The sequence below is a fragment of the Schistocerca serialis genome, chromosome 8 (assembly GCF_023864345.2).
Source record: "Schistocerca serialis cubense isolate TAMUIC-IGC-003099 chromosome 8, iqSchSeri2.2, whole genome shotgun sequence".
In the NCBI taxonomy this organism is placed as follows: Eukaryota; Metazoa; Arthropoda; class Insecta; order Orthoptera; family Acrididae; genus Schistocerca; species Schistocerca serialis.
In genome coordinates this window covers 317469915-317493370 of record NC_064645.1, presented here as the reverse complement: position 1 = coordinate 317493370, position 23456 = coordinate 317469915, and the positions used below count along the sequence as shown (strand labels likewise).

The 23456-nt window shown below is 44.3% G+C and overlaps 1 protein-coding gene across 1 annotated transcript in view; it reads right to left on the bottom strand.

Annotated features, from left to right (window-relative positions):
• Positions 1-264: 264 nt before the first annotated feature.
• LOC126416412 (odorant receptor 43a-like) overlaps positions 265-23456 on the bottom strand; it is a 45213-nt gene continuing 22021 nt past the window's right edge. Inside the window, exons 3-5 of the mRNA XM_050084128.1 lie at positions 18727-18840; positions 4850-5005; positions 265-392 (exon numbers count right to left, since the gene is read on the bottom strand). Coding sequence (XP_049940085.1) covers positions 336-392; positions 4850-5005; positions 18727-18840 — 327 coding nt within the window. The 3' untranslated portion in view covers positions 265-335. The remainder of the gene's footprint in view (positions 393-4849; positions 5006-18726; positions 18841-23456) is intronic.

The window sequence follows — 23456 nt, the reverse complement described above, 5'->3', positions numbered from 1 at the left end:
CCTGGTGATAATCATATGTATGTTATTGCACACTATGCAGCACTAATCTGTGTTAAGTTTACAATACTAAACAACATGTAAGCATTTGATATATGAATTAGAGAGAGTGGACTCTTATAAAATTGCTTAAATATGTGTATGCTTCATAATTTGAACTTAAATTTATTACTGATAGAAAGTATTAAGTGTATTCAAGACAAATGTTTTGTTGTCTATATCCAACACATTCAGATCCGAGATTCTTGTGAGAAAGCTGGGACCATTCCTCACGAGGTCGTCGTCGTAAGCCACAGCGCCGGACGTAGCCATGGCATATGACGCCAGGGTATTGCGATCTAGTTGGTGTGGAACTGGTACACCACGTTGAATAGCTGGTACGATCCCTTCAAGAGCTGTAGGGAGATAGATAAAAGAATGCATCATTGTAAATTTAATAACAATTTAAGTGAAGGATGGATATCTGCGACAAGTCAAACCAACTGTTACTCTTTGCGCTCACGTCTGACGATTTGACCAAGTTTTATCTTCACTATTGGCATCCTTCATTACACTGTTTGGTGTATCACTCACAATTCCAATTTTGCATCAGCACGGCTTTAGAAAGCATCGCTCCTGCGAAACGCAACTCGCCCTTTTTTCACATATCTTGCGAACCATGGATGAAGGGTATCAGACGGATGCCATATTCCTTGACTTCCGGAAGGCGTTTGACTCGGTGCCCCACTGCAGACTCCTAACTAAGGTACGAGCATATGGGATTGGTTCCCAAGTATGTGAGTAGCTCGAAGACTTCTTAAGTAATAGAACCCAGTACGTTGTTCTCGATGGTGAGTGTTCATCGGAGGTGAGGGTATCATCTGTAGTGTCCCAGGGAAGTGTGGTAGGTCCGCTGTTGTTTTCTATCTACATAAATGATCTTTTGGATAGGGTGGATAGCAATGTGCGGCTGTTTGCTGATGATGCTGAGGTGTACCGGAAGGTGTCGTCGTTGAGTGACTGTAGGAGGATACAAGATGACTAGGACAGGATTTGTGATTGGTGTAATGAATGGCAGCTAACTCTAAATATAGATAAATGTAAATTAATGCAGATGAATAGAAAAAAGAATCCCGTAGTAGTGTAGCGCTTGACACAGTCACGTCGATTAAATATTTGGGTGTAACATTGCAGAGCGATATGAAGTGGGACAAGCATGTAATGGCAGTTGTGGGGAAGGCGGATAGTCGTCTTCGGTTCATTGGTAGAATTTTAGGAAGACCGCTTATAATACACTAATACGACCTATTCTTGAGTACTGCTCGAGCGTTTGGGATCCCTATCAGGTCGGATTGAGGGAGGACATAGAAGAAATTCAGAGGCGGGCTGCTAGATTTGTTACTGGTAGGTGTGATAATCACGCGAGTGTTGCGGAAATGCTGCAGGAACTCGGGTGGGTGTCTCTGGAGGAAAGGTGGCGTTCTTTTCGTGAATCGCTACTGAGGAAATTTAGAGAACCAGCATTTGAGGCTGCTGCAGTACAATTTTACTGCCGCCAACTTACCACAAAGATAATATAAGAGATATTAGGGCTCGTACAGAGGCATATAGGCAGTCATTTTTCCCTCGTTCTCTTTGGGAGTGGAACAGGGAGAGAAGATGCTAGTTGTGGTACGAAGTATTGTGGATTGCGGAGTATGTATGTAGATGTAGATGTAGAAGTTTACTGAAAATGAAACCTAAAGAATAGACAGACTTAGAACTACTTAACCCACATCCATGGCCGAGGCAGGATTCAAACCTGCGACCGTAGCAGCAGCGCAACTTTGACTTCGAGAAATTCTTCAGTATTGCTCCTCTGTAGGGGAGGGCCCTTTACAGGTTACATTAACAGAACAGATGGGCAAAGGTCAAGGAAGTGCTACACGGATGATCACGGATGTGTTTAGTCATTTTGTCTGAGAGAAATCTTAAGTTATGCAAAATGCACATTTACACGTCATGTATGATGCGGCAGTTTTTCAGACATCTTATTGTTTATTACTTTATATCTCCTGAAGTATGTGTCGTACAATGACATAATTTTCCATTTACATTCAGTGGTATATGTGCATAGTGTCAGTCATAAGTAATGAAGTAATGAATTACAATGTTATGCCTCATGCGATACTTTTACTGAAAGAACAGCGGGAAAGTATTAAGCGATAAACATTTTTTCTTTTATCATTTTGTAGAAGCTGTCGGTGAGAAAAAAATTTGTGAAGATTTGAAATTATGTGTAAAGTTCGTTACAAGTCTAAGTGCCCTCATTCATTAACATTTCAGGGATAAAATCTGAAATTCAAGCGACACTGGCTACGCTAATTTTTCAACCCCCTCTTTCTTTGTTAGGTGGGTAGTTTTTGCTCCCACAGCGATTTTCCCCTCACAGTAAGGCATATGTGTACCAAGTTTGTTTGAAATCTGTCCAGTGGATTAGGAGGAGATGTATATAGATTTATGCAGTGATTTAACTCAAACTGGGGACCCAGGACGTTTTGTGTACTACTGATGTTACCACTAGACCACGGTGAAATGTATAGACCAAATATTTTAGGTTCAAATGGCTCTGAGCTCTATGGGACTCAACTGCTGAGGTCATGAGTCCCCTAGAACTTAGAACTAGTTAAACCTAACTAACCTAAGGACATCACAAACATCCATGCCCGAGGCAGGATTCGAACCTGCGACCGTAGCGGTCTTGCGGTTCCAGACTGCAGCGCCTTTAACCGCACGGCCACTTCGGCCGGCAAAAATATTTTAGGTCGTTATGTTTATGCAGTGAAGAGATTTGCACAGGAGATGAAGTCGAGGTGGACCACTTCAGCGTAGTGAGAAGCCTGGTGGAAAATAAGTATCTCTCAGTTTTTAGTAAATCCGAATAAAGCAACGGAAAACTACCAACACTGGTTACGTAATGGGCTGACGAGCTCTACGACGTTGACAAAGTGATACATCTGTTCGCACTATAATGGACTACCGATATTCTTTGTGGATGTTTGCGGTCTCCCAGAAACATTGTTCAACATAGGATAGTGCCGGGCATATCAGAGTAAAAGATAGCAAAATGCAGAAGCAGTAAACGTACTGTCACGTCGATGGGAAAATGGAGAATCTCAAAGTATAGCAGAGTTTCCTCACTCATTGATTAAATATATCGCGATTGTTTTTTCCAGGCAATATTTTGGTACTACACATTAAGGAGACTTAGCGAAATCATCATATACAGATGACGGTAGCATCGTGTGCAGTAGGTAAGCCGGCCGGAGTGGCCGTGCGGTTCTAGGCGCTACAGTCTGGAGCCGAGCGACCGCTACGGTCGCAGGTTCGAATCCTGCCTCGGGCATGGATGTGTGTGCTGTTCTTAGGTTAGTTAGGTTTAATTAGTTCTACGTTCTAGGCGACTCATGATCTCAGAAGTTAAGTCGCATAGTGCTCAGAGCCATTTGAACCATTTTTTTGCAATAGGTAAAAAGAGCAATACACTGGCGGAGATGTAATTTTTACTCAGCTGGTTCATGTGAAAAGGTTTCCAGTTTGATTGTGGTCGCACGAATGGAGTTAACAGACTTTGAAATGCTCATGAAAGTTAGAGATAAACGTATTAGACAGTACATTTCCGAAACCATTAGGGAATTGATTATTCAGAGATCATTTGTATCAACAGTGTGCCGAAAATACCAAATTTCGGGCATTACCTCTCACCATGGACAACGCACTGGCCTACGGCTTCACTTAAGTTTGCGTAGAGATGTCAGTGTTAACAGACAAACTACATTGCATGAAATAACCGTAGAAATCAATATGGGACGTATGGTGAACGTATCCATTAGGACAGCGTGGCGAAATTAGACGTTAATGGGCTAGCCAGCAGGCGATCACGCGAGTCCCTGTGCTAACAGCACAACATCGCCTGCAGCGCCTCTCCTGCGATCGTGACCATATCGGTTGGACAGTAGATGACTATAAAACCGTGGCCTGATCAAAAATGTTCAAATGTGTGTGGAATCTTACGGGACTTAACTGCTAAGGTCGTTAGTCTCTAAGCTTACACACTACTTAACCTAAATTATCCTGAGGACAAACACACAGACACCCACGCCCGAGGGACGACTCGAACCTCCGCCGCGACCAGCCTCACAGTCCATGAGTGCAGCAGCGCCTAAGACCGTTCGGCTAATCCCGCGGGGCGTGGACTGATCGCATGAGTCTGATGTCAGTAGAGGTGAGTGTTGATGGTGTGGTTCGACCGTAGCGCAGTCGGCCAGGACGCCATGGACCCAAGTCGTCAAAAGGAACTGTGTATGGTGATGGTTGCTCCGTAATGACATTGGCTGTGTTTACATGGAATGGACTGGATCCTCTGGTAAAACTGAACCCATTATTGACTGGAACTGGTTATTTTCGGCTATCTGGAGGCCATTTGCAGCCATTCATGGATTTCATGTTCACAGACAACGATTTCGTATTTATGGATGATAACGCTCCATGTCAACGGGCCACAGTTGTTTGCTATTGGTTTGAAGAACATTCTGGACAATCCGATAGAATGATTTGGCGACGCAGATCGCCCGACATGAGTCCAACCGAACATTTATGAGACGCAATCAAGAGATCATTTCGAACACAAAACCCTGCACTAGCAACACTTTCGGCATTATGGCAGCTATAGAGGCAGCAAGGCTCAACACTTCTGCAGAGGAGCTCCAAAGGCTTGTTGAGTCCATGCCATGCTGGGCAAAAGGAATCTGACACGATGTTAGGAGGTAGTCCAAGACTTCCGTCACCTCAGTGTTTGTTAGTGAAAGATTTTAGTGCCTGGACGTGTGCTCACCTCTTGGAAGGTGGCCCTGGAGAGAGAGATGAGCTTGCCCACTCTGATGCGGAGGGGCTGCGCGGCGCGCACCATGAAGACTCGGAGAGACCTCTTGAAGCGTTCATCGGCGTCGGGCCAACCGCAGCTGAAGGCAGAGTTGACGAGCCGTTCGCTCTGTAACATCGCAGGCAGACGCATCTATACCCGAGTCAGTACGTTGCTGCTGAACCAAAACAATTTTTACAGTACTATAAATGTGACAAAGTCAGGCAGAGGTACGCCACCATAATAATAACTATCAGTAGTTCTCAATCGAGGCCGACTGGGTTAGCAAAGGTAAAAGTGAAACGTCCGGCAAGGAAGGACGTGTTTAAGAATTTATCCATCATCAAATACCTAATAAACATCAAATACAAGAATATACTAGGTCTACAACTTTTCTTCCGCCGTTTTTTCTCGAAGTTCGGGGCTTTGTTGTCAAAAACTTACAAAAAAAAATTATGATTCATAGTATTACCCATCGTTGGCCACTACATTCTCCCATCTTTCGGATAGCATACGAGTCCGGTGGAGGAAGAAATGGGCGTCTTTTTTACGATTCCATCAATCGATTAAATTTTGCACTTGTTCATATGATCGGAAGTGCTGGTCAGCCAGACTGATTGCCACTGGTCGAAAAAGGTGGTAGTCAGAGAGAGCAACGTATGGAGAATACGGCGGGAGGGATAGGACTTCTCAAGTTTCCATAAATATTTTGACGGGTTTTGCGAGATAGGGTCGAGCACTGACCTGCTGAAAAATTACCTTTACGTGTCTATGGCTGTATTGTGACCGTTTGTGTTTCACTGCTGGGCTCGAACGCATCAATTGCTTTCGACAATGATGTCCTGTGACTGTCTTCGTCTGTTTCAGCAGCTACGAAAACGTTCTGTCTTCCACCGCTATGCCGATCTTCGACATCAAAACTACCGTTCTTAAGGCATGGAAAACATTCTCTACACGTTCTTCCACTAATAGTTCCATAACCATTGGCCTTACCCAGCATTTTAAGACCCACAGCCGCAGATTTCTTTAGTTAAAGCAGAAAATTAAAACTTCCCGCAAATTGTGGGAAATGGGTACGTAAGTTGACGTACTTAACCGAAAATAACCTTATGATGCAGTCACAAATCTTCTAATATTTTTATGGAATTATATTTACAGATGCCTAAGCTTATTGTATTACATCTATGACCAACCACCCCTACCCCACTTGCCGCTACTGCCGTCTAATATTATAAAACGCAGTAATTGATAGCTTCATGACTCCATTTGATTGGAATAATTTGCCACAAACTGTACTACAACTTCTCAGGAGCAGTTGCTGCACGTATCTATGGCGTTTCAAGTTGTAGGGAATATAAACATTTTTAGACTACAATCACAGTTCTGCAGAGTGCGGACCAAGAAAATATATTTGCCGATAGTTGGCATTACAAAATGTATAGTCGAGTAAAGGCACATTTATTATAACATGTTTCTGATGGTGTCAACAAGCTTATTATACACTACTGGCCATTAAAATTGCTGCACCAAGAAGAAATGCAGATGATAAACGTTTATTCATTGGACAAATATATTATACCAGAACTGACATGTGATTACATTTTCAAGCAATTTGGGTGCATAGATCCTGAGAAATCAGTAGCCAGAACAACCAACTCTGGCCATAATAACGGCCTTGATACGCCTCGACATTGAGTCAAACAGAGCTTGGATGGCGTGTACAGGTACAGTTGCCCATGCAGCTTCAACACGATACCACAGTTCATCAAGAGTAGTGACTGACGTATTGTGACGAGCCAGTTGCTCGGCCACCATTGATCAGACGTTTTCAATTGGTGAGAGATCTGGAGAATGTGCTGGGCAGGGCAGCAGTCGAACATTTTCTGTATCCAGAAAGGCCCGTACAGGACCTGCAATATGCGGTCGTGCATTATCCTGCTGAAATGTAAGGTTTCATAGGGATCAAATGAAGGGTAGAGCCACGGGTCGTAACACATCTGAAATGTTACGTCCATTGTTCCAAGTGCCGTCAATGCGAACAAGAGGTGATCGAGACGTGTAACCAATGACACCCCATACCATCACGCCGGGTGATACGCCAAAATGGCGATGACTAATACACGCTTCCAATGTGCGTTCACCCCGATGTCGCCAAACACGGATGCGATCATCATGATGCTGTAAACAGAACTTGGATTCATCCGAAAAAATGACGTTTTGCCATTCGTGCACCCAGGTTCGTCGTTGAGTACAACATCGCAGGCGCTCCTGTTTGTGATGCAGCGTCAAGGGTAACCGCAGCCGTGGGCTCCGAGCTGATAGTCCATGCTCCCGCAAACGTCATCGAACTGTCCGTGCAGATGGTTGTTGTCTTCCAAACGTCCCCATCTGTTGAGTCAGGGATCGAGACGTGGCTGCACGATCCGTTACAGCCACGTGGATAAGATGCCTGTCATCTCGACTGCTAGTGATACGAGGCCGTTGAGATCCAGCACGGCGTTCCGTATTACCCTCCTGAACCCACAGATTCGATATTCTGCTAACAGTCATTGGATCTTGACCAACGCGAGCAGTAATGTAGCGATACGATAAACCGCAATCGCGATAGGTTACAATCCGACCTGATCGGAAACGTGATGGTGCGCATTTCTCCTCCTTACATGAGGCATCACAAGAACGTTTCACCAGGCAACGCCGGCCAACTGCTGTTTGTGTATGAGAAATCGGTTGGACACTTTCCTCATGTCGCCACCGGCGCCAGCCTTGTGTGAATGCTCTGAAAAGCTAATCATTTGCATATCACAGCATCTTCTTCCTGTCGGTTAAATTTCACGTCTGTAGCGCGTCATTTTCGTGGTGTAGTAATTTTAATGGCCAGTAGCGTAATAGACATAAAAGAAACATTTTCTTTATACGTATGGTAATGACAAAATTATAGAGTTAAAAGGTTACGCGAGATATTTGTTTTAAATACGGGAATATTATGTGGCGCCACAAATCGTCAAAATCTAAAACCACAAAAACTGTGGGATATGAAAAGAAGCATCAGATCAAAACTCATTTTATCGTTTGTAATGTACGGTTACACCATGTATTTCGCACTTTGAGTTTACATCTTTTTAAGCGCGTATTCTGGTACCAGATTTGGGTTTTACAGACGTTCTGTCTTAGTGTCAACGAAAATATCGTATTCCCCGTCCCCTGGTTTACTACCAGTATTTAGTTTTGAGGCATATCTTCGTACTGCTGTTTTATATTTTGATTGTATGTCCCTCGTCATATTGCATAATGGTCGTCTTTGTAGTTTTGACGATGTGTGGTGCCACATAATATTTCGAATCGAATACGTTGTGCAATCTTCTGTTACTGTAATTTTGTCATTGCCATTTGTAGAAAGAAAATTTTTCTTTTCTGTCAACTATAATATGTTGGGTCTTAGCCATCAGACATATGGTATAATAAATGTACATTAGTTGTACTAGATAGTTTGCAACGACACCTGACGATAAAAATATCTTCTCGGTCCGCAGTCTGCAGAATGTCTGTCTCCTAGAAAACTTGAAACGCGAGATCTATGTGCGGCGTGCAGTAATCGCTCCCGGATAGGTGTAGTGCAGTTTGTACCAAGTCATTTCAATCCAGTGGAGCTATGTAGCTATCCATTACTGCCTTTCATAAAATATTTGCATTTGATCTTTTGTAGATATCAGATGATGGGTACATTCCGAAACGCGTCATATCAGCAAGAAAGTCATTCGTTGCTTTTTGGCTAACCGTTACCTTTGCGACCCAGTCAGCCCGCATATACACTCCTGGAAATTGAAATAAGAACACCGTGAATTCATTGTCCCAGGAAGCGGAAACTTTATTGACACATTCCTGGGGTCAGATACATCACATGATCACACTGACAGAACCACAGGCACATAGACACAGGCAACAGAGCATGTACAATGTCGGCACTAGTACAGTGTATATCCACCTTTCGCAGCAATGCAGGCTGCTATTCTCCCATGGAGACGATCGTAGAGATGCTGGATGTAGTCCTGTGGAACGGCTTGCCATGCCATTTCCACCTGGCGCCTCAGTTGGACCAGCGTTCGTGCTGGACGTGCAGACCGCGTGAGACGACGCTTCATCCAGTCCCAAACATGCTAAATGGGGGACAGATCCGGAGATCTTGCTGGCCAGGGTAGTTGACTTACACCTTCTAGAGCACGTTGGGTGGCACGGGATACATGCGGACGTGCATTGTCCTGTTGGAACAGCAAGTTCCCTTGCCGGTCTAGGAATGGTAGAACGATGGGTTCGATGACGGTTTGGATGTACCGTGCACTATTCAGTGTCCCCTCGACGATCACCAGTGGTGTACGGCCAGTGTAGGAGATCGCTCCCCACACCATGATGCCGGGTGTTGGCCCTGTATGCCTCGGTCGTATGCAGTCCTGATTGTGGCGCTCACCTGCACGGCGCCAAACACGCATACGACCATCATTGGCACCAAGGCAGAAGCGACTCTCATCGTTGAAGACGACACGTCTCCATTCGTCCCTCCATTCACGCCTGTCGCGACACCACTGGAGGCGGGCTGCACGATGTTGGGGCGTGAGCGGAAGACGGCCTAACGGTGTGCGGGACCGTAGCCCAGCTTCATGGAGACGGTTGCGAATGGTCCTCGCCGATACCCCAGGAGCAACAGTGTCCCTAATTTGCTGGGAAGTGGCGGTGCGGTCCCCTACGGCACTGCGTAGGATCCTACGGTCTTGGCGTGCATCCGTGCGTCGCTGCGGTCCGGTCCCATGTCGACGGGCACGTGCACCTTCCGCCGACCACTGGCGACAACATCGATGTACTGTGGAGACCTCACGCCCCACGTGTTGAGCAATTCGGCGGTACGTCCACCCGGCCTCCCGCATGCCCACTATACGCCCTCGCTCAAAGTCCGTCAACTGCACATACGGTTCACGTCCACGCTGTCGCGGCATGCTACCAGTGTTAAAGACTGCGATGGAGCTCCGTATGCCACGGCAAACTGGCTGACACTGACGGCGGCGGTGCACAAATGCTGCGTAGCTAGCGCAATTCGACGGCCAACACCGCGGTTCCTGGTGTGTCCGCTGTGCCGTGCGTGTGATCATTGCTTGTACAGCCCTCTCGCAGTGTCCGGAGCAAGTATGGTGGGTCTGACACACCGGTGTCAATGTGTTCTTTTTTCCATTTCCAGGAGTGTAGAACTGCTGATTAATTTTTTACAGCGTCGTGATTGTAAAACATTATTATGTTATGGTAAAGAACAAGTACAAAAGGGTATGGCAGTCTCTCGTAAATAATATTTATTTCATTTTCAGATTTCACTCACTGTGTAGCCATCTTCAGCGCAGTAAATGTAAGTTAAAACATTAAAACCACTTACATAAGCACGTACTCCCAACTGGATATTCATGTCAAAAATTGAACACAACCTTTGACATGAACTGTCCAATTGGTAGTAAGTACAAGTGATTTTAATGTTTTAACTTACATTTACTGCACTGAAGATGACTATGTAGTGACCAAAATCTGGATATGAAATAAATATTATTGGCGACTGTTTGCTGTATCCTCCACCACTTGAAATAAATACAGTAGCTGGGCACAGCTGCTTCCTCACGAAACTAAACGTAACTAATGAAGGAATCTACAGTTTGCCCCATCCGCTTAGCTACGAGCATTATTGCCGATTCGTAGAGTCGCGCCGTCCCCTTATCGAATCCGCCCGCTTGATTAACGACGACGGCCAACATGCCGATCAGCCTGCGTGTGGTTTCATGGCGGCTTCCCACATGAGAGTAGATGTATAATAGGCCGATACCCACTTCCCGCATCTGTTACACGATTCACAAACCTATAAAAACGTTCCCACACTTTCACATGGGATAACAATAAACACAGGCAGATGGGGGTGCACAAATTCCGTGCCGAGGGTAAGAGGTGGTGAAAAGAGGACAATCTGGTCACCCTCTGTCACTAACATCACCATATCCTAAAATTAACATGCCGAACCCCTGAAGACGCGGGATAAAGGCCATGAAAAAGAAAGAAGGAATTTACAGTACAGTTTTCGAGAACACACAGTACAGTTTTCGAGAACGCAGATTCCAGGAATAAACGAGGGCTGTTCTATAAGAAGTAGCACACATTTATTTGTCTCGTTCGATTTCGGTTAAAACACGTGGAATTTGTTGTGGGACATTGTGAAATATTCCCACTTCAGCTCCTATAGTTTCATAAAGTTCTGATAAGTTGCGGCGCTATACGGAGCCTTGAAAACGTCGTCTGTAACGGAATTGCATTAAAAGCAGAGAACTCTTATTGAGTTTTATTTGGAAGAAAAGGTGGTGGTGGTGGTAAGTTCATAAGGCACCAAACTGCTTACATACTACTTAATCTAATTTAAACTAACGTTAAAGACAACACACACACCCATGCCCGAGGGAGGGCTCGAACCTCCGATGGGGTGAGCCGTGTGAACCGTGGCAAGGCACCTCAGGCCTTGCGGCTACCCCGCGCAGCTTTGTGTAAAACCAAAGCTGCGCAGATACTCCTATGCGCCGGCAGAATGTTTACGGAGACCTGGCAATGAGTCATCTGTCATCATACCATGCAGGTAGCGATCTTCTGCGAGCCGGCCGGCCGCCCGCAGCTGTGACTCCTGCAATGTTGGATCGTGCGTACACTCTCATTCCAGTTGATCGAAGAATAATAATCGTGCTACTCGCTGCTCATCTGGACATCTGTGTTGGTAGTGCTGACAGTTCGATACTCATAAGGTGTGTGCCCACTGTGTTTGTCCCCGTCTAACAGAAGATCATAAAGAGCAACTTAGGACCACCTGTACGGAACTGCTTGCACGTTAAGAGGTTGATCGTGACAATTTTTCGTCAAACATCATCACAGGTGATGAAACATGGGTTCGTCACTTTGAAGCAGGAACAAACCGGCAATCCATGGAGTGTAGCATCACGGCCTCTCCTCCAAAGAAAAAGTTCAAAGCCGCACACACAGCCGACAAAGCTATGGCGACCATCTTCTGGCACTCTGAAGGCGTTATGTTGATTGATGTCCTCCCTCACTGTGCAAAGACCAGATCTGAGGTGTATTGTGCTACCCTCAGGAAACTGAGGATACGACTTCAGCGTGTTTGTCGCCACAAAATTGTAAACGAACTTTTCCTTCTTCTCAACGCAAGGCCTTGCCCAAGTCTACACACCGAGAGGAACTCACAAAACTTCTTTGGATTCAAATGGTTCAAATGGCTCTGAGCACTATGCAACTTAACTTCTGAGGTCATCAGTCACCTAGAACTTAGAACTAATTAAACCTAACTAACGTAAGGACACCACACACATCCATGCCCGAGGCAGGATTCGAACCTGCGACCGGAGCTGTCGCTCGGCTCCAGACTGTTGTGGCTAGAACCGCACGGTCACTCCAGCCGGTAAACTTCATTGGACTGTTCTTCTATTTCCACCCTACAGTTCGGGTCTCTCACCTTCCAACTTCAACTCACATATTACACTTTCAGATTAACAATGTTAAGTACCTGTAGGACACTGACAGTAGTCAATCTCACACGTTCAAAGTGTCGGTGGGCACATAAATGTCTAGTTGTAACCCTCTGTCGGAGGCAGAATGGCCCACAGACTGTGTTAGGGTTGTTGCTGTTCAGTGTTCTTACTGTGGTACTGCGTAAGGTGTTTCCGTAAGAATGTGCAGAATGTAACAGGATGTAAGGTGGCAGAAAAAATGGTCAGATTCACACCAAACATGAGACCGTTATACGTCACAATGAGAAGGTGAAGATACCTAACGTAAATCGGCGGTTATGAGAACATTTGCCTATCAGTATGGAGTGCAAAAAGGGGTGACAGCCAACTGACGGTAATTGATACACCATTCCTACATAGTGCATGTCTTTGAGCGGAAGGTGGAACAGGCAACGTGAGCCACTTTTAGTTTTGAAAAGCCAGCCATACAATGGCGTAGCGAAGGTGGGCTGTGAGGGATACTACGGAAACCACTTAAAGGGGTGGCAGGAGGAAGGTCAGCGACCCTGGACTAGGTGATCCAGGCTAGAGTACCACGTGTAGCGGCACATCTGCACAAGGGACAGAAAAAAAGCTTCAGAAAGCTGCATTTCGGAATTCCAACAGGATACAAACAAGAGCGAGTGACGCATTTCGTCCAGCGAATGCGACACACAGAGAGGTCTATGTACTTTAGGCATCTAGAATGGGCACGAAACGTGTGATTGGCGGAAACGCACTAGGAAGGAGAAAAATACTGAAGTTTCTATGCAGTTTGATAGAAGGGACATTACGATTGGTAGAGAGAGTTTCTACAAAATAAAAGGAATGCTCCTGTTGGTCGAAAAGGGCCGTGACATGAAAAACGAATGAACCCAAGTGGGGGAGGCAGTTCTGCCATGAGTAGGACAAGAGAGAAATTTTCGAGGACTCTCATCTAAACTGGCATCAAGTGCAGAACGGAGCACTTAACGCACTGTATGACGCAGAGAAGAAATTTGTGTGGACACTGCGTTCTCAGTGGCTGCACTTCAGCTAGAAATTAGCTGTAGCAACGTTTAGCTCCAACTGTGGAGAAACAAACTAGCCAGATTAGTTAATTGTTCTTGCGAGAACTGAGGTGGCACTATATTATGCACGCTGCTCCAACCATGCGCATGTATATCGCCACATAAGAAGACTAGGGCTGAATACATGTTTTCTCGCATATCGAGAAACATAGGGAAGTTTCTGCAGGAAATTTCAGCAAAGGCCAGATTAGTTTTGTAGGAATTTCAGTGGGAGAGAGCGGCCTTGCAGTTGGCAGCACGTCACAGTTTAAGGTAAATACCGCAGCAGAGGGGTAAACTTTGTCGGTTCACCAGCTTGCGTACACTGTAAACTCGAGCGACCTTGGCTAACTTTGTACTGAAATTTGTCACTTAACTAACATTCACCGTAGAGTTCATTGTCATCCTAAATAGTTCCGAACTTTGAACCTGAATCGGACTATTTTCGTAGTACTGACCAACATCATAATTTATGTGTAGGAGCAATTTTGTAAAGAAACTTCGCCGGCCGCGGTGGTCTAGCGGTTCTAGGCGCTCAGTCCGGAGCCGCGCGACTGCTACGGTCGCAGGTTCGAATCCTGCCTCGGGCATGGATGTGTGTGATGTCCTTAGGTTAGTTAGGTTTAATTAGTTCTAAGTTCTAGGGGACTGATGACCATAGATGTTAAGTCCCATAGTGCTCAGAGCCATTTGAACCATTTTTGAAAGAAACTTCCAATTAAACTTTCATAATATTGTGTTTAGGACTAATGTTGTTTCAGAGAATTAATATTTGACGTTGTTGTGTATAAAATTATTTCAATTTTTGATGTAGGCAAGATGCGTTATCCGTTGTGCTGTTTTAATGTTGTTGAGTTGAAAACTGTGTAAAAGCGTGTAATTTTGTGGGAAAAATTGTGACATTAAACTTGTCATTTCACCTTACACAGTTGTTCTCAATTCTAGAATAACCAAAATTGCAGATTACAAGGACGTTTCTCGTTCGTCTTCTCAGGTATGATGGAGTAATTCAGAGAAGAACGACACATTCGTCTGATAAGCGTGAGAGTATCATGGAGATGTTCCACCAACTCCCCAGAGAGACACTAAAGGAGAGCATTGGTGTTTCACTGTCAAATTTGGGAAATGGACATGCATTTCAAGGAATCATCATAACGGTAGCTACAGTAGTACTCTCCACTAGATATTTTAAGGTGGCTCGTAGACTGTGGACGTATGTGTTAATGTAAAATTCTTGATGGTGTCTGTTCCAAATGCACTACAATAGTTTTTATTTACTTAGATTGTTAGTTGCTTATTTACTTGTTACATACAATCATTTCAACGATTACTTTAAGGAAATGATGTGGAACGAGTCAGAATACTAATCATGTTAAATTTAATAAATATAGTATGTTTGATGCAGACTCAACCAAATACACATAAAAAATAGTTCTTTTAGAGAATACCAGTTTTAAGTGCAATTCGTCCATTGAATAGTAGGGGCTATTCACAATAAATGATTTTATGTCAAATTTGAAACTTGCTTTGCTACCTGTCAAACGCTTTATTTTATTCGCAAATGATTAAAAATTTTCGTTGTTGCATATTGAACTTCTTTTTGAGCCACTTAACGCTTTAGTAATACCGTTTCCCCGCTAGTGTAGTAGGTGTGGAGATCACTATCCTTCTCGTGATGGTTTTTCTGTGATGAATTTCGTTAGCAAATATATGTACACTGAGGTTACAGAAAGATATGAATAGCGATATGCATGTATGCAGACGGCTGTAGTATCGCATATACAAGGTATAAAAGAGCAGGGCATTGGCGGAACTATCCTTTGTACTCAGGTGATTCATGTGAAAAGGTTTCGGGGTTGATTACGACCGCATGACAGGAGTTCACAGACTTTGAAAGCGGCTTGGCTGTTGGAGCTAGACGTATGGAACATTCCATTTCGAAATTAGTTAGGGAATTCAATATTCCGAGGTCAACAGTGTCAAGTGTGTGTCGAGAATATCACATTTCAGGCATCACTTTTTACCACAGACAACGCAGTGGCCGACGACCTTCACATAACGACCGAGAGCAGCGGCGTTTGCGTAGAGTTGTCGGTGCTAATAGACAAGAAACACAGTGTGAAATAACCGCAGAAACCAACGTGGGATGTACGACCGTCGCATGCGTTAGGACAGTGTGACGAAATTTGGCGTTAATCGACTATGGCAGCAGACGACCACGCAAGTGCCTCTGCTAACAGCACGACACCGCCTGCAAGGCCTCTCCTGGGCTCGTGACCATATCGGTTGGACCCTAGACGACTGGAAAACCGTGACCTGGTCAGATGAGTCCTGATAAGCGCTGATGGTAGGGTGGTAGTGGGACGAAGACAAAACGAAGCCATGGACCCAAGTTGTCAACAAGGCACTGTGGAAGGTGATAGTTGTCCATAATGGAGCGAGCTACATCTACATCTACATCTTCATCTACATGATTACTCTGCTATTCACAATAAAGTGCCTGGCAGAGGGTTCAATGAACCACCTTCATGCTGTCTCTCTACCGTTCCACTCTCGAACGGCACGCGTGAAAACCGAGCACTTAATTTTTTCTGTGCGAGCCCTGATTTCTCTTATTTTATCGTAATGATCATTTCTCCCTATGTAGGTGGGGCTGGCCGTCGCGGCCGTGCGGCTCTAGGCGCTTCAGTCTGGATCCGCGTGACCGCTACGGTCGCAGGTTCGAATCCTGCCTCGGGCATGGATGTGTGTGATGTCCTTAGGTTAGTTAGGTTTAAGTAGTTCTAAGTTCTAGGGGACTGATGACCTCAGAAGTTAATTCCCCTAGTGCTCAGAGCCATTTGAACCAAGATGCTCCTTGTCCAGGTCGGGCACAACGAGTTGTGACTCCACAGAACATTGCAGCAGTTGAAGCCATAATGAAGAAAAATTCGGAGTAGGTATTTAAAACCGAGCGAGGTGGCGCAGTGGTTAGCACACTGGACTCGCATTCGGAAGGACGACGGTTCAATCCCGCGTCCGGCCATCCTGATTTAGGTTTTCCGTGATTTCCCTAAATCCCTCCAGGCAAATGCCGGGATGGTTCCTTTGAAAGGGCACGGCCGACTTCCTTCCCTATCCTTCCCTAACCCTATGAGACCGATAACCTCGCTGTTTGGTCTCTTCCCCCAAACAACCAACCAACCAACCATTAAAATCCATGGAGAAGAAATAAAAACTTTAAGGTTCGTCGATGACATAGTAATTCTGTCAGAGACAGCAAAGGACTTGGAAGAGCAGTTGAACGGAATGGACAGTGTCATGAAAGGAGGGTATAAGATGAACATCAACAAAAGCAAAATAAGGATAATAGAATGTAGTCGAATTAAGTCGGGTGATGCTGAGGGAATTAGATTAGGAAATGAGACACTTAAAGTAGTAAAGGAGTTTTGCTATTTGGGGAGCAAACTAAATGATGATGGTCGAAGTAGAGAGGATATCAAATGTAGACTGGCAATGGTAAGGAAAGCGTTTCTGAAGAAGAGAAATTTGTTAACATCCAGTATTGATTTAAGTGTCAGGAAGTCGTTTCTGAAAGTATTTGTATGGAGCGTAGCCATGTATGGAAATGAAACATGGACGATAACTAGTTTGGACAAGAAGAGAACAGAAGCTTTCGACATGTGGTGCTACAGAATAATGCTGAAGATTAGATGAGTAGATCATATAACTAATGAGGAGGTATTGAATAGGATTGGGGAGAAGAGAAGTTTGTGGCACAACTTAACTAGAAGAAGGGATAGATTGGTAGGTCATGTTCTGAGGCATGAAGGGATCACCAATTTAGTATTGGAGGGCAGCGTGGAGGGTAAAAATCGTAGAGGGAGACCAAGAGATGAATACGCTAAACAGATTCAGAAGGATGTAGGTTGCAGTAGGTACTGGGAGATGAAGAAGCTTGCACAGGATAGAGTAGCATGGAGAGCTGCATCAAACCAGTCTCAGGACTGAAGACCACAACAACAACAACTACGAACTGTGACCTTTCTGACAGGAAATCACGAATCCAGTCGCACAACTGAGGCGATACTCCGTACTTACACAGTTTGGTTGGAAGACGCTTGAGAGGAACGGTGTCGAAAGCCTTCTGGAAATCTAAAAATATGGAATCAATTTGACATCCCTTGTCTATAGAACTCATTACTTCATGAGGATAAAGAGCTAGTTGTGTTTCACAAGAACGATATTTTCTGAATCCGTGCTGACTATATGTCAATAAATCGTTTTCTTCAAGGTACTTCATAATGTTCGAATACAGCATATGTTCTAAAACCCTACTGCAAATCGATGTTAGTGATATAGGCCTGTAATTCAGCGGATTACTCCTACTTCCCTTTTTGAGTGTTGGTGTGACTTGAGCTATTTTCCGGTCTTTAGGTACGGATCTTCCTGTGAGCGAGTGGTTGTGTATAACTGCTAAATATGGAACTATTTTATCAGCATACTCTGAGGGGAACGTGACTGGTATACAATATGGACCGGAGGCCTTGCCTTTATTAAGTGATTTAAGCTGCTTCAATGTTTCTCATCTTGGCAGTTTTTCTTGATTGGAATTCAGGAATATTTATTTCGTCTTCTTTGGTGAAGGAGTTTCGGAAAACCGTGTTTAATAATTCTGCTATAGTGGTACTGTCATCAGTGACTTCACCGTTGTTATCGCGCAGTGGAGGTACTGATTGCGTCTTGATACTGGTGTGCTTACATGAAATGGACTGGGTCCTCTAGTCCAACTGAACAGATCGTTGACTGGAAATGGTTGTTTTCGGGTACCTGGACACCATTTGCAGCCATTCAGAGACTTTATGGATGACAGTCGTTTGCGATTTGTTTGAAGAACATTCTGAAAAATCGAACGAATGATCTGGCCACTGAGATAGCCCGACATGAATTCCATCTAATCTTCATGGGACATAATCGGGAGGTCAGTTCGTGCACAAAATCCGGCACCAGCAACACTTCCGCCATTATGGCAGGCTATACAGGCAGCATCGTTCAATAATTGTGCAAGGGTCTTCCAACGACTTGTTGAGACCCCGCCACGTAGAGTTGTTACACAGCGCCAGGCAAAAGGAGCTCCGGCACGATACCAGGAGGTAGCCCTTTTGTAACCTCCGTGCAGATCAAATATTAAATAAAACGACATTTTTATGATTTTAAATTCGACATTAGAGTGTTCCACTTACTAACAAGCACTCACCTCGTCAATAATCGCCTGTCCTGTGAGGCAGTACAGGCCACTCTGACACATGAAGATAGGAACGGCGAGAAACATTTTGGTTCTAGCGGACACACTGGTGTCTCTCTCCAGCATCTGTAATGTACACGTTCACTCGAAGAATACAATTCAGATATACAGAAAATAAATATCTAAGCAATATAGCAGTAGTTTTATCAGTGACAAAACTCGAAAATAATAAATGACATTTGAAAATTTTGAAACAATAACATTCCCTCCATTAATCAGTAATTGACCTCTAGAAGAATTTTACACGACTTAATGTGTCATTTTGTCTTACATTATAAGATCTGAAGTATTGCCACAGCATTACAACATTCTAAAGTACGAGGGTGAGGCAAATGAAAACCTTAAATTTGTAATAACAGGCGGAAATTTCCCGCCGTTATCCTCTAAGTTGGTAAGCGTGCTACAAACAGCGTGCAGAATGGCCTGTAGGTAGCAGCACAGTGCAGATGCACACATACCGTCGCAGTATCAATATAAAGATGGCCGCCTCACATGTGACTTGCACCAGGGAAGAACAACGTTCTGTTATTCGGTTTTTGCGTAGTGAAGGTGTGAAACCTATTGAAATTCATCGACGTATGAAGGCTCAGTACGGTGATGCATGTTTGGCACAGCAACAAGTCTACGAATGGATTAGGAAGTTCGCAAATGGTGTGGCTTCAGTGGAATATGCTCCTCGCCGGCCAGAGTGGCCGAGCGGTTCTAGGCGCTACAGTCTGGAACCGCGCGACCGCTACGGTCGCAGGTTCGAATCCTGCCTTGGGCGTGGATGTGTGTGATGTCCTTAGGTCAGTTAGGTTTAAGTAGTTCTAAGTTCTAGGGGACTTATGACTTCAGAAGTTAAGTCCCATAGTGCTCAGAGCCATTTGAACCAAGATGCTCCTTGTCCAGGTCGGGCACAACGAGTTGTGACTCCACAGAACATTGCAGCAGTTGAAGCCATAATGAAGGAAAATCGCTGAATGACACTGAATGACATTGCAGCATGTTTGCAGATTAGTCATGGGTCAGCACACCACACTGTGTATGATGTGCTCCAGTTTCACAAAGCGTCTGCAAGATGGATGCCATGGAAGCTAACTCCTGAAGTGAGAGAACGACGTTTTGACGCTTGTGGAGAACTTCTTCGGCGCTCTGAGCGAGAAGGTTATGGCTTCCTAGCAAGAATCGTTACTGGGGATGAAACCTAGGTTCACTTCCGCCAACCGGAAACGAAGAGAGAGAACATGGAATGGCACCATTCCTTATCACCAAAACCAAAGAAGTTTCGAACAGAACCATCAACAGGGAAGGTTATGCTGGCGTCGGAACGAAAAAGGCGTCATTTTGGAGCGTTACATTCCTAGAGGCATGCACTGCACATGCACTGTCATCAGTGCATCATACACAGATCTCCTAAAAATTCATCTGCGGTCTGCAATCAAATCAAAGCAACGTGGATTGCTGGCAGCAGGTGTCCTTTTGCAACATGACAATGCAAGGCCCCACAATGCCCGTACAACAGTTGCAACAATCACAGAGCTGCCTTTTGAGTGTCTTCCTCATCCACCATACTCACCAGACCTTGCCCCAAATGATTTCCATATGTTTGGACCACTCAAAGACGCAATGGGAAGAAAGAAGTTCCGTTCTGATGAAGAGGTACGCCACGCGGTGCATGAGTGGTTGCGCAGATTACCAAAAGAATTTTTTTCTAAAGAAATTTAGAATTTATGCACTTCGTTATCGCTGGAGGACTTGCATTGAGCGTGGGGGAGATTATGTTGAAAAGCGATGCAACTTTGTACCACTTCTGCACAGCTAATGATATTTAAAAGAATATTTAAGGTTTTCATTTGACTCACCCTCGTAAATTTCCATGGATGTACAAGTTGGTTTGAAACTCGTTCTACTTTGCTGTAGTAGACCTTATTAATATGGTATTACTTTGGTATAATTATAACGATCGCACATGTTTTAGATCTTTCAAGATTTTAATTGCAGCCAGAAAACACTGGAATGGGCGAGATATCGAATCTTTGTAATTAGTGTCTCCTAATGTCTAAATCAGTCATTTGTTTTACACTGTTGAAGACATTATTTCTTCCACCTGTTCCATATAATTCCGTCGCGAAATCAGTGGATTGTAGACACGAGAAGAGCTTCTAACCAAACACCATTTATCCCAGTATACGATTAGAGACATGTGAGGAAACCGCATCACTTTCATTCCACGCAAAATGTCAATTCGTCATTTTGGCGTGTTTGGTAGTTAATGAGACAACTACGAAGAGCATTACAGGTGGGATAACAATGACATTTGTGGAATATCACAAGTAATACTTGCACGGGGTCTTATAGGAAGCTGTAAAGGTATGTGATGCTATGGATGAAATGGGAACCATGTGCAGAGCAAGGAGATCAGCATTCTTGCCCTCTGCAGCTCCATCTAGAGACGTTATTCTGTGATGTGACACCGCATGTTCTATGATCCCTTCCCTTATTCTAACCAGCATATTCCACGTCTTCCTTTCTTTGTCCATTTAGCGCCTCCTGATTTGCTATCGTAACAGTCCTCTTAACTTTCATCATGCTCCTATAACGCCACATCTCAAACTCCTCCGTCCTCGTCTCTTAGAGTTTCCATTCAGTCCATAATTCATTGCCACGTTCCCCAGATGTACATTCTCAATAATTTATTTTCCAAATTAAGGCCTGTGTTTGGTATCAGTAGATTTCTCTTGGCGAAGAATACTCTTATCCTTTGTTAGTCTGCGTTTTTTGTGCTTTTTATTAATAAGTGGTACCTTATTATGCTTCCAAGGTAGCAAATTTCCCTTACTATGTCTTTTCCAACTTCGATATTAAGTTTGGCGCTAATTCCATTTCTGCTACAAGTCATCTCCCACCGCTCGTCCCCTCACCCAACCAACCCCCTCCCCTTGCCCACAATAAATTCTCTATGAGCACTAGCTTTTTTATCCCGTTCAATAGACCTTGTAACTCTATCTCACTTTCTATTAAGATTCTTACAGGCCTCAACATATCTATTCACTGATATACTTTCACCCTGATTTTCGATAAGCAGTTTGACAGTAAAGACAGACTGCATCCTTGCAATACGCTTGTTAGCACACGGTCGTTTGTCTTGGTCTTGCGTTCTCATTCTCACCTCATGGTTCTTGCACATGTTGTAAGGGAGGGCGTTGAACTTAGAAGATAGTACGAGGGTCACTCCAAAAGAAATTCACACTATATATTTAATCCATCTTTTATTCTACATGTTTGAAAGATTTACAGTGTGTAGATACATCCTTTAGGAACAATATTTTCATTTCTCCACATAATTTCCATCCCTCTCAATTGCCTTACGCCATCTTGGAACCAGTGCCTGTATACCCGCACGGTAAAATTCTGGACCAACCTGTTGGAGCCACTGTTTGGCAGCGTGCACAAGGCAGTCATCATCTTCAAACCTTGTTCCGTGAAGAGAGTCTTTCAGTTTCCCAAAGAGATGATAGTCACATGGAGCCAGGTCAGGACTGTAAGGCAGGTGTTTCAGTGCTGTCCATCCGAGTTTTGTGATCGCTTCCATTGTTTTTGACTGACATGTAGCCGTGCATTGTCGTGCAACAGCAAAACATCCTGCTTTTGCCGATGTGGTCGAACACGACTCAGTCGAGCTTGAAGTTTGTTCAGTATCATCACATATGCATCAGAATTTATGGTGGTTCCACTTGGCATGATGTCCACAAGCAAGAGTCCTTCGGAATCGAAAAACACCATAGCCATAACTTTTCCAGCAGAAGGTGTGGTTTTGAATTTTTTTTCTTCGGTGAATTTTCATGATGCCACTCCATTGATTGCCTCTTAGTCTCTGGTGAAAAATGATGGAGCCAAGTTTCATCACCTGTCACAATTCTTCCAAGAAATTCATCTCCACCATTGTCGTACTGTTCCAAAAGTTCGCTGCATACTGTTTTTCTTGTTTCATTGTGAGCCACTGTCAACATCCTGGGAACCCACCTGGCACAAACCTTTTTTAACGCCAACACTTTCAGTATTCTGCAACCACTTCCTTCCCCTATCCCAACGTGCGTGACAATTCGTTCACTGAGATGCGTCTGTCAGCTGTCACCAATTCGTTAACCCTCTGCACATTGTCTGGAGTGTGTGCAGCACGAGGCCTGCCACTGCGAGGACAATCCTCACTCGATATTGCCGTGCCCACTTTCATCACGTAATCTGCTTGCCCACCGACTAACTGTACTGTGATCGACAGCAGCATCTCCATACACCTTTTTCAACCTCTTGTGGATGTTTCCCAATGTCTAGTTTTCACAGCACAGGAATTCTATGACGGCACGTTGCTTCTGATGAATGTCAAGTGTAGCAGCCATCTTGAAGACATGCTGTGACGGCGCCACTCACGGGAACAAGTTGAACTAAGTTTGAAAACAAGCAGGAAGGATGTATCTACACACTGTAAAACTTTCACACATGCAGAATGAAAATTGTATTTTTACAAAAATAGTGTGCATTTCTTTTGGAGTGTCCCTCGTATGCCTATGAACACATGTTTGCTGGTCGGATTTTTAATGTATTTAAAAATTTTAGAATTACATGAATGAGTGCACACTAGGACTGCCAACAGCAGTTTTCGGCATTTGATACTGTTTTTGTTTTTGCTAGACTTGTGTTTA